The 12,716-nt window shown below is 44.9% G+C and overlaps 1 protein-coding gene across 1 annotated transcript in view; it reads right to left on the reverse strand.

Moving 5' to 3' along the window:
- Nucleotides 1-9,578: 9,578 nt before the first annotated feature.
- FGD6 (FYVE, RhoGEF and PH domain containing 6) overlaps nt 9,579-12,716 on the reverse strand; it is a 75,268-nt gene continuing 72,130 nt past the window's right edge. Inside the window, exon 21 of the mRNA XM_075748811.1 lies at nt 9,579-12,691. Within this exon, the coding sequence (XP_075604926.1) occupies nt 12,655-12,691 (37 nt within the window). The 3' untranslated portion in view covers nt 9,579-12,654. The remainder of the gene's footprint in view (nt 12,692-12,716) is intronic.

Consider the following 12,716-nt stretch of genomic DNA (forward strand, 5'->3'; position numbering starts at 1 on the left):
TGGCCAGTTTGGGTCAGCTGTCCTGGTTGTGTCCTCTCCCAGCTTCTTGGGTGCCCCCCGCCTTCTTCTTGGCAGGCCAGTATGAGAAGCTGAGAAATCCTTGACTGCTTAGCAACAACTAAAATATTAGTGTTATCAACACTATTTTCATCCTAAATCAAAAACATAACACTATATCAGCTGCTAGTAAGAAAATTAACTCTATCCCAGCCAAAACCAGGACAGAGCTATTCTTGGATTATGGTTCTCTAAGACATGTTGCTCAAGATGATAGAACACTTGGGATACTTAAAGGGATAACATTATCTTTATCAGTGAACTAAGGAATATTTATGTGACTCTTGACACCCAGTAAGATACTGTTTATTAAATTTGCATGACATCAAGATTTAGAAAGTACATATGTAAGAGACAGGTAACACCGGAAACTGAAGCCACTAAACCTGCAGGCAAGCAGGAGAGGATGAGATGCTTGTAAAAGCATAAGGGAATAATTAAAAGGCACACATCAATACAGAAAGAGATGCATTTGCAGGCATGCCTGTACAATTAACTTAGAACCATTGGTCTCACTGCTTTTTCATGTAAGCGAGTGCTACAGTGGGAGGAGAGGTGAGAAAACAGAATTGCTAGGATAAATTTTCAGGAGACTGCCGAGTCATTCTTACAGTTTGGGCTACCAAAGGGACAGTCTCAATTTAGCCCTGGGCTCCTGTTGCTTTTATCCTGCCACCTCTAGAACCTGCCTGAACAGCTACAGAGCTGATTCAGCTCACCAGCCCCACAAACAGCAGGGGAAAGGAAGGAGGAGGAAAAGGCAAGGGGGCTGTCTGCAAGCTGAGTCCACTCACATGAGCACTGGCTACATGCCAGCGCTAGGTAAGGAGACTGACAGTTAATCAGGTCAAGCTGCACTGTGTAGTATCAGCCATAGCCTGCATCTCCACCTGAAGCTTGCAAAATCCTGCGTTGGTACAGGAAGAAAAAACCCCAGATGGGTTCCCTGCACCAGAGCTCAAGCTGCACAATGAACGAGGAAGTTCATCAAGATTTCCCGTCACTGGATTAGGTTCAGCCAGGTCCGTTCTCCTACACACGGAAAGATTACACTAACACAGCATAGCAAGTGCAAACCCTTCTTTCCAAACACACTGAGGCATTACATTCACTATGGGATAATTACAGCATTTCACAAAGAGGGGTAGCCCCACAAAGCCAACAGCTTTGTCTCCCTCTGCATTTGACCTGCAAGGTAAGCTCATCATCTGAAGCTATTCACCCTGCAGCTTACAATTGCTATATGTAACACAAGAAAAGCAGGCAGAAGCAGAAATAAGACCATTTATTTTGAAAAAAATCCATATTGGTACACCTGCTTATGTATAACACTAAATTGCCCATCTAGGTGTAGTGTGACATGACTGTTTGGAGCATTCACTGAACTACAGCCACAGATGAGGGAGCTGATACATGAAGGTACACTGTGGAAAGGATTTTCAAACCTATTCACCAGTACTACTACTAACTGCCCCCTTACACAAACATCCTTCCAGTAAATCAGCGTTGACATTGTTTCAGATAAAAATATCCCTTTATAAATATCATCACACACATCTTCCCTGTTGTTTTTTCTTTTTTTTTTTCTTTATCAACTCCACAGGATTGGATTTTGTTAGAGAAACTGTGGTTTTAATTCCTATAAACATGTATGTAAAGCACTCTGGAAAAAATATTCAGATGAAGTCAGTCAACAGCGAAAGCATACTCATGTTGATATTAACATGGCACTAAGTACTTCAAAGGAAACATACTACCAAAACAAATGGGGCAGTTTTCACACCACAAAGTTACTGCTAAGCTATAAACAGCAACCTCAACTTATATGGAATGAAATAACCATTAATTATAGCTAATATGACAATAGCAGAGGGTTTGGCTTTAGATTTTGGTGGTTTGTGTTGGTTTTGCGTGGCAAGGTTTTGGTAGCGGGGGGGCTACAGGGGTGGCTTCTGTGAGAAGCTGCTAGAAGCTTCCCCTGTGTCTGACAGAGCCAATGCCAGCCGGCTCCAAGACGGACCCACCGCTGGCCAAGGCCAAGCCCATCAGCGCCTCTGTGATAACATATTTAAGAAAGAGAAAAAACAGCTAGAGAGCGCTTTTGCAGCCAGAGAGAGGAGTGAGAAGATGTAAGAACATCTGCAGACACCAAGGTCAGTGAAGAAGGAGGGGGAGGAGGTGCTCCAGGCACCAGAGCAGAGATCCCCCTGCAGCCTGTGGTGAACACCATGGTGAAGCAGGCTGTCCCCCTGCAGCCCATGGAGGAAGGATGAGGGGGTGTAGAGATTCCACCTGCAGCCCGTGGAGGACCCCATGCCGGAGCAGGTGGAGGCACCTGAAGGAGGCTGTGACCCCGTGGGAAGCCCACGCTGGAGCAAGCTCCTGGCAGGACCTGTGGCCCAATGGAGAGAGGAGCCCACACCAGAGCAGGTTTGCTGGCAGGACTTGTGACCCCGTGGGGGACCCACGCTGGAGCAGTTTGCTCCTGAAGGTCTGCACCCCGTGGGGGAGACTCACGTTGGAGAAGGTCGTGAAGGACTGTCTCCTGTGAGAGGGACTCCACGCTGGAGCAGGGGAACGATGAGAGGAGTCCCTCCCCCTGAGGATGAAGAAGCGGCAGAAACACCGCGTGATGAACTGACCGTAACCCCCACTCCCCGTCCCCCTGTGCCGCTGGGGGGGGAGGAGGTTGAAGCCGGGAGTGAAGTTGAGCCTGGGAAGATGGGAGGGGTGGGGGGAGGTGTTTTTAAGATTTGGTTTTATTTCTCATTCCTCTACTCTGTTTTGCTTAGTAATAAATAAGATGAATTCCCTCTCTCAGTTCGGTCTGTTTTGCTCGTGATGATAATTAGAGAATGATCTCTCCCTGTCCTTATCTCGACCCATAAGGTTTTTTTTCATTGTACCTTTTCTCCCCTGTCTAATGAAAGAGGGGAGTGATAGAGCAGCTCTGGTGGGCACCTGGCCCTCAGCCAGGGTCAACCCACCACATTTATGTTTTTCAAGTTTCTGGTTTAGCTTCCTACGAAGGCAGTCAAGTATTTAGCTTGGTCCAGCATGTCTTACTATCAAGTTAAATAAAATTAATTCAAGTTAAATTGGAACAGCCTTTCAGAGAAAGCCTGGCCAAACCAACAAAGTTAATCTAAATATTGATATAGAAAGGTAGTTCTTAGACCATGATTTTCAGGAAGGAACTTACTTCCTTATGAAATCTGCAGCACTGCATCATAAGATACAGAGGATTCGCTCAGAAAGCACAACCAATTTTCCAATCTCAGAGCACTGGAAATTAAGAGTTTGATTCTTCAGAAAAAGAATCCCTTTATTCATTTAAGGGTTTGGCAAGTACTATCTGAGGCAGCAATCTCTGGAATCAAAAGCTGCTGACTACAGGGAAGAACACAAGACAGGTCTGCATACACAAGAGTAAGAATTTGATTAACTGCACCTTTGCAGCTTTATCCATGATTTTCACACTGATGAAATACTGTTTTGCAGCAGCTTACCTTATGCCAATAATGTACAGGCACAAGTTTCAAGTGCTAAAAGCAGCTTGAAACAGCACTGAGGAAAAAAATTTTAAAAGTTTACCAGAAAGTAACACAGGTATTGGTTAGTTTTCCCTGAGGGTCACTGTTGCAGCCTGTGTGTGACACAAAAGCACACGCAGACAGCTGTGCCAGCCAGAGCTTGCGGCCCCTGCACCCACGCCAGCTGCTCACTACTTCCTCACAGTGGATGTCAATACCCCCGCAGGTCTGGGAAAGCAGATCTCACAGGAGAGCTCCCTGACCTGCATCAACCAAAATAACTCAGGTTACCAAAGCTTACTATTAAAACTGCTTAAGCCAGGATGGCTGCTGAAGCAGGAAAGGCACACATACCCTCTGTCAGCTGCAGCACTGCCAGCTGAAATCCACACTGTCTGCCAGCATTATAAACATGTACAAGTTAAAGATTGGACACTGCTCTACTCCTTATACACAGTCAAGCTCCCTACTTTAAGCAAGGGGTACTGGTTTTCTTCAGGTTTTTTTGACCCAAACATTAGACACAGGTTGCTATCCGTAGGGAGACTGCATTCCTTCACAAACTGTAAGGAAACTCCAGCAACTTCACTGGCTGCACAAACTTTAATTGCGTAACACAATGAGCACACAATAGATCAAAATGAAAATTGAGTATCAGCATAGGGAACAAGCAAGCTAATCTTACCAGTGTAAATATTTAGATTTCACATTACATTATAGATGAAAGCCAGTTTTCACTGGACCAGCAGATTAGCTTCAAGCATTCTGTAATCATATTTTGCATGTGAACTATTTACCTGCATGCTACAGTACCAGTGGGTTTTTGTTCGTGTTGGTTTCCTTTGCACACACACCCCCCCCCCCAAATAACAGAAAACAATCATGAAATAATTCATGTTGAAAGGTGCTTCTGGAAGTCATCTGGTCCAACCTTTTTTCCCCTGAAATCAAAGTCAGCTTCAGAGTTACACACGTTGCTTTGGGCTTTATCTTCAGAGGCTAAGAAACGACCAGAAAAATCAAGGCAGGCTTAAAAAACCAACAAAAACCCCAAACCCAAACAACCTCCCCCCTTCCTCTTCCACAATCTAGCCTTGGCCTATGGCTACTCAAAGATATCAGAACTCCCACCAAATTTGTTCCCTTCAAGGCATTTCACAAGAAAATACAGCCAGCAAGAAAACCAGAAACATTAATAAGAATTGAGGGGAAAAGTTAAAGCTAATTTATCTACTGCAAGCTCTTTTCTATGATAAGCAACTTGATCCGTTGTTGCAGAACGCAACAGACTTAGCAAGCTGTGTCCAATCATCCAGCTAGAGCAGCTTGCATGAACTGCAGAAGCAGTTGAGGACTGTACACCCCACTGGGTGATGTCAGTTATGTTGCTTAGACTACCATGCATGTGAACACACCATCACATGATAATACTTAGTCCTGTGATAAGACGAGGTCTGCAATGTCTCTGGAGAAAGAGCTACAGACAGCAGCAGTCAAACATTTCACAGACCTTAAGATTTCCCTCAAACAAGCATCCCTGACAGAAGTTGTATAGCAAGGAGTAAGTTGTGGGCTAAATGCTCTGTTGGACATCTCACGTCACAGCTGGCTACCATGGACTAAAGGGGGCAGAAAAATATTTATAGAATTATTTTCAGGTAGAAGTGCTGTTACAGAAAAGGCCATCCAAAATTACGAAGCATAGAAAAAAGTCACCTGGTGAGCACTGCCTTGTCTGCACAGAAATGTGATGTTTTGCCTCTCCCTCTAATACGTACATTTCTACTTACACAAAGCTGATTCCAAACCCAGGAAGCTGTCCTACAGAAAACTATTTGATTTTTTTGCCATCTTATTTCTCTGTGATAGGCGGGGGTGCAGCTCTTCCTACTACACTACTTTCCCAAGTCCACCTTGCTGATGCTGATATGAGTAGCTTCACATTAGATTTCACAGATGAAGAATGTCCAACTCAGTTTTTCATGAATCATGTCCACACACTTGTCTTGCAGTAAAACCACTATAAAAAGACTTCCCCCCCCTTGCGTAAGTTTATTTGCACAACACATGCCATCTCCCTTCTTCCTTCCACAACGTGCAAATATAAGTTCTTCCTGTGGTACAGAGCTGGGCTTTTTACACTTAAGACAATATATTGCAGCACCGAGAAAAGAAAGCATGCACAAACCCCACAGCTTAAAAGAAAAACCCCACCCAACGAGACAAAAATCAGGAACAGCGACAGGATCATCTGCCCCAAGAAAAATAATAGCGAGTGTTAGGCATGACACACTGCCTTAACCCAAATGATCCTCGACAGGCGCCAGAGAAAGCTGAGAAGAGCGAACCGGCGGGGCGAGGGTATCAGCAGGCACAAAGTGGCGAGGGGGGGGTGGGGGGTGGCGGGAGCAAGGGGGAACACGGTCACCCTCCCCCCCTCCCCGGAGCGCTGAGACGGCGCACGGCGGCCGCCGGGAAGGAGAAGCGCGGCCAAGCTTCAGCCCAGCGCCCGAGCCCGTCCTCCCCTCACCCGCGGCAGGCGGCCCTCGCCTCTACCCTCCCCGGGGGGGGGGGGCGGGCTTGGCGGGGCTGCGGCGAGACGGCGCGGGGAGGGGGAAGGGGGAAGGAGCCAGCGCCCGGGCTCGCCCTCCGCCGCCGCCAGCGGGGTCGTAGCGCGGCGCCCCGCACAAAATGGCTGCGCGGGGCCGCGGCAGTGGGGGGGGGGGGGGCCGGAGCCCAGCACGAGGGTGGCATCACCCGCCGCTACTCTGCTGCCGCCGCCGCCGCTTCGCCCCGCGGCTCCCTCTCCCCAGCAGGAGGGGCCGGAGCCCGCCGCGCCGGCGGGAAGCGGCAACCGGCGCCGCCCGGATACGGGACGGCGGGAGACGTAAGCGGTTCCTGTAGGTGAAAGGTCGGGGGGCGCGGGACCGCCCGCGGAACGCGCCGAGGCCTGAGGCGGGACTGGACGGAACGGCACGGGACGGCACGGGCGGCGCCCCGCTCCGCGGAGGCGGCGGGCCAGCAGCCGCGCGGGCTCGTACTGTTAATGCGCAGCCGCCGCCGCCGCCATTAAGCCGCTGCCAGAGAATTCACTCACCTGGGGGTCCCAGCGGCCTCTCCAGCGGGCTTATTTGGTGGTGGTGGTGGTAACGGCGGCGGCTCCGGCTCCCGGAGGTCAGAGTTCGCGACCCCGCCCCCTCCGCTCGGCAGCGCCCCGCCCCGCCCCGGCGGCTGCGCCTGCGCTCGCGCCCGGCCGCCTTGCGGGGAGGGCTGGGGGCCCGCCGGGGAGGGGTCCGCGCGGGGCGGGGCGGGGCCCGGGACGCCGCTGTCGCGCCCGCCTCACCTTCCCCACCCTTCCGGTGACCGTTAACGGCGCCCGGGGGCGGGGTGGCGGCAGTGTTGCGGCCTGCGCCGCCGCGGCGGGTGTGGGCGGCCTTTTGTCTGCACTGGCGGGCGCTGCCGCCACCGGACATAGCGTGCCGCGGGGAGCACCGAGAGCTGAGGTGCCTTGGGGTAGGTGGCAGCGGGCCGGGCCCGGAGCAAAGCGCTCCTCGGAGGGGGCGCCTCAGGCGGAGCACCCTCACAGATGGGGAAACGTGGCTCTGCCCCAAGTCGTACTGACAGCCCTGCGGGCGTTATCGCGCCCATCGAGAGGACTTGAGTCTGGGAATCCCCGCTGCGGTTCTCTGTAAGGAAACGGGAACCTGTCGGGTTTCAACACCGCAGGCGCAAAGCCTGTGCTCTTGCCTTTGGATAGCTCGGTGGGGTCTTCCACTGAGGCAGATACCTAGGTGAGCCTTGCAGATGGGGTTTGAAACGTGTGCAACGTGACGGAGATACGACTGGAGCATTTCAGCCAGCGGTGTTGGAAAGAGCTGTCTTTCTCCGCCAGCGTGGCAGCAGCAAATGACTTCGTTAGATGTCAACACTACTCTGAACAGGGTTTGGAAAGGCAATGGGGAGCCTGGCTGCTAATGAGTGCACTCCCGCCTGGAGCAGGTCTTTCAGAAAAAGTGCCCAGGGAACGACTTAACTGCTGTTCTGGCTAGGTCTTGCCATTCATTTGGACCAAAGTTGTGTTGGCTGATTACTTAGTTTATGTTGATTATTTTAGTGACCTTGATTTTAAGTAAGAATTTTATACTTTAAATATGTCCCTTTCCCCCCTCTTCTTCCGTCTGTTCAACAAAAGATTGTATAGCTGTGGTTAGACATCAGCAGGAACTTCAAGATCATTTAGGCCATCAGGGCTGTATGCACAATTTCATTATCTGAAATTTGTTTAGACCATTATATGCAATTTCTTCTGAATCAGATGATGTAAGCATCAACATCTGAGAAGCAGAGATATGAAAAAAACCCAAAGAATACAAGCCATTTATGTGTTAACATTAATAAAATCATTCCTGCTCTTGTCTTGAGAATTCCTTTACTGCTTTTCTTCCTGTCCCCAGTCCCACAGCTACACTTGCATCTAGCTCAGGATCACTAGTGCAGTCAGTACTTGCCAGCATCATATTTTGCTTTTTAATCAAATGCATTCCCAAAAGCCAAATGCAAATGAACCTTCTGAAGAATTTTTAAATTGGAGCAATTAACTTGGTAAGCATTTCCTTAAAGTGCCAAATGTTATAGCACTCTCAATGTACAGTACTTGTCACTTTCCTCGCTAGCCTGAGCTGCACATCCACTTTCTAAATGAAGATTATTGCAGTTTAACACACACCAAGAATTTGTACTAAAGCTTATTTCACGCAAGTATTCTGATATCCTCAATACAGCAGAAATGTCACTTTAACCAATAAAATGGGTCTTGATTTATTTTTTTAGTAAGTGACCCAATTCATACTGGATCTATATGACAGAGGCACATCTATGTAGCTGTGTCAGCCAGGATTACCAGAGACACATCCCTATCAAAAACATGCAGAGAAGCAAAACCCTTCATGCTGTTAGTGCAAGTTATCAACGAACTGCTTTCAAACATCTGTTGGAGAGGTAAAGGAGGCAGCATAACTAACCTGACAGACAATTCTCTCCCTCACAGGCCCTGCTCAAATACTTATGCCAACAGAAACTGTGATTGAGGCACACTTTAATAGCTACAGCAGAACTCGATTTTGCAAAAGGATTTAATGTAACACCCTTCATTTGACCTTCACGCAGACTAACTCCTTTAAATCTTCAGAATGATGGTTTCTTAGGATGCTTTCTTTGCCACCGGTATGTCTATCCAAAACAATGTGCTAAAGATTTTAAAAAACTAGTTTGAATATCAGATGGAGCAACCATTAAGAGAAGGATGATGGGATTACTTTAAGTAAAAAAAAAATAAAAATCCTACATCCTCACAAAAATAAGACACTGGCATAAGGAGCCTAGTTCCCTCCTGGGCTGATGAAGCTGGGATGGGCCGTCATTCCCCAGGGCTGGGAGGGGGCTTCAGGAGATAAAACCCCACTGCCTGGTGCCCTACATGTGGGGGCTTGCTCAGGAGCAATTTTTTGTATTGCTGTGCTTTGTCTGGAGGCCGTGTTCCAGCACAGACTCTGTGCCTGGTTGTGGAAGGGCTTTATGGAAAACAAACCTCATGGACCTGTGAAAGCATGGGCTTTTAGTTTGGGGGGCTGTGGAAGAAGGAACAGAAAGTGAAGAACTAGATGGCACGAGGCAGCTAAGGAAAGACAGGAGGGCAGGAAGATGGAAATAATTTTCATAGCAGAGACACCAGTTTTGATAGTGAGACTGTAGTGTCTTGGCTGACATGAACAAGATAATTCACTTAAAGCTAATGCTTCAGGTGGTCAGGTCCAGCACAGCGTCATCATGTGCACAGAGCCATTTTCTGTTCATAAAGGCAATACATAGTAGGAATTTTAAAGCAAGACTGATGTGCAGGATAATGACAGCAAATTCTGCCATTTGAAAAATCAATGAATACCCAAATTATGTAATACATAAAAACCTGAAAATATTTTTTAAAAAACATGCAGACTCAACTAATGTGAATTTATTTATACAAAATGATACATTATCCACAGGAATATTTACAACTTTAAACTGTTTTCATTTACAAAATAAAGATTCTATTCTTTCACTTAATACAATTTAGGACTGCTCCAAATAAAAGCCTATTTGGATGGCAAATACGGGGGACAGCAGTTATGGCAAACAAATGCATTGAATGTGTCTTTCCAAACATCTCTTTACTTTATGATGTAATATACGTAATCGAGTAATCAAGTTCCCACACGCAAAAAATATTTAGTAAAATGTGTTCCATAGCTACTCAGCTATCCATTTAAGTCCTTTGGGAAAAACAAATAGTTTTAAACTAAAGAGAATTCAGAATCTTAGAATGTTTCATTTATCCAAGAACAGAGAGGCTAGAACTAATATTCAATGCTAATGTTTGTCTCATACTCTACTAACCAATCTTAAATTAATTATTAACTATAGATTCTTATAAGAAGAGGTAGCCAGGTGTTTAAAAACCTTCTGGTCTTGTTTTAGTGTTTAGTCAAATCAAGTGAATGCTTTACTGTTGATGGTAATTAATCAAAATGGGAGGCGAGCTAGAGAAATAGGGTAAGTTTGAAAAGCAACCATCTGAAAGCATTATGAAAATGCCTACGTTTTGGGTTCTCCCTATGACACAGCACTGGAGTGCTGGAGAAAAAAGAAAAGACTAACATGTTTGCAAAGACAATTTACTTCACACAGAATTAGACTGCTATATGTGTACTATTGTTTTTAAGGCTCCATTCAAATCTATTTTTGTCACAGATTTTTTTGATTGATCAACTGCTTCTGGAAGAAGTCCTCTGATTTTTACAGAACACTTTAAACTATTTTCTCACTCTGCACCAAATCCTTGAGAGGTAGTTTGACGCCGCACATGAGGCAGAACTTGGGCACCTTATGCAGTATGTGTTTTGACTTTTATTGCTCTGTTTTGCAGCAGGGAGATCAATATCAAACCATAAATTCAAATTAAATTAGCTTGCTCCTAGCTAGAGTTCTGATTCATTTGCCAGTTCATGGCTTTCCATCTATAAAAATATTAAGAAGCTATTCCCTTTGATAATATCAACTGGAAAAGCCACATCACATCTATGTTACATTGGTATCAGTTTTGTTTTGGATACAGTAAAAACCATGTCAGGAATCACCCTGAAAGAGACATGCTAATAGCTTACGTGGCTTCAGTCAGCAGCTGGTTTGGAAAATTAAGTAAAAGCCCTTTATATATAACAAGAGAAAAATATTCATTTATCACACTTGTATTAAAATAAAAGAGAACAAAGGCTTTGATCAGGCTCCCACTGAATTTCAAACACTGTCTGGTCAAATCTCTAGTATTCATGAGGGAAGCCAGATCTACAGCCCAAAGTCCCTGATTCAGAAAGGTACTCTACTGAAATGCTTGAAGTCAGTGAAATTTTACTTGTATACTTAATATTAAGCATTAGGCTTCCAAGCCTGCTACTAACTTAACAGAAGCTCTGGAAAATCAAGCTTCTTCAGAGCTACGTTAGTATCTTAGACCCGATCCTGAGGTATCTGAGGGAATAAGAGAATTTTGGTTTGCATTTTCATTCCTGGCCTTTCTGTGATGACTACTAACTATTCTAACATCTATTCTCTTTCCTTTGTGAGGCCATAGAATAGCTATTAACATGGATCCAAACTATTAATTAAAAGTGAATTGCTCTTGATTCTGTTACCACAGCTTTCTTGATTCAGAGGACTACTGAAAGTGTTTTACACAGCAAAATTAACTGGCTACATATGCATCGCATTTGACGTAAAAATGGCTTACTTTCATGTGTTTTTCATAGTTTTAGTTCCATTTATGCTATTACAGTGTTAAAATTGTTTCAAAAGTTAAATAGAATAAATGCACCAGAATCATCAGTAAGTATTTCCTCTTGAGGTATACTGACAATTTTCTTAAAGAAAAAAAACCTCCAAACCCCTAAAACTGCAGTGTGTCTTAAAGTGTCAAACAGAACAAATCATAGTGTAAACAAAAGGTATTTCAAAGAATGGTATACATTTCAATGCCGTCTGCACTAAAAAAGCTGAGTTTTCTTGATATGGCAATTCCAGTTTAAACACAATATTTAAATATACGATAGTTTAAAATTTTGGGAGGGGAGGTGCATATATTTCTTTAACATTCTTTGAACGTTTATACAGTTTCATACTGCACACAGAGCTCATTTGACACAAAGTTTTGAAACAAATATTTTGTCTTTTCCCTGTGTATCAACAATTTAATTTTTACTCTACTTTAAATTACTACTGGAAACATAAAAGAAAATCTGTCCTGCAATTGTTTGAAGATAACTCATTTAGTCTCTTTGGCATTTGTAGCACTGTAAAAGCTCTGGTGCCTTATCTCTGTAATTGCAAAGTCTGTTTGAAAATATTTTTCCCTTTTCTCTTTTTCAGTAATTGAACTGTACTTTGCAATTGCTGCTGTGATACAGAATTTATTGTACTGTTTTAATGTACTGGTATGCAAGACTTTAACTGCCATTCAAGGAGAGGAGCAGCAATATTATACAACTTTTCATAAAGGAGTTTACACAGCCAACAGATCCCAAACCTTTGAAATTCCTATTCTGGTCTGTTCTTGCTAAATTGCAAAGTGAGCATCAGCGACTCAAGACCTATACACAAATCATGAGGAACTGTACAATTGCAACAGATTTTTTTTTTTTTTTTAAAAAAGCACAAACTTTAGGAATATGTTGACCAACCACCTGCCATTCTGAAGATGTGGGCCTCATTGCAGACCTCACAAATAATTCTGACCATTAAAGTAAACATTGGAATTTAATAAATAACACATTTTGTATCAACACAGAAATACACACAATTCTTTAAAAAAATACTACCTTACACTAAAAATGCAACAACTTCTAATCCTGACAAATACACAATTTTGTGTAGGCTGAGACGGCAGGATTCCATTTCTTTGAACAGCTGCGGTAGTCTGTTTTACCACCATCCTTGGACATTCTCCTTTAAACTTGCAGACATCATGCTGACACTGCTATAATATGGTGCCTTCTTGAAAAGCTTCTATCCACCTATTAGAAAAATCAAACGCTGTTA

The sequence above is a fragment of the Balearica regulorum genome, chromosome 1, assembly GCF_011004875.1.
Source record: "Balearica regulorum gibbericeps isolate bBalReg1 chromosome 1, bBalReg1.pri, whole genome shotgun sequence".
NCBI classification, from domain to species: domain Eukaryota; kingdom Metazoa; phylum Chordata; class Aves; order Gruiformes; family Gruidae; genus Balearica; species Balearica regulorum.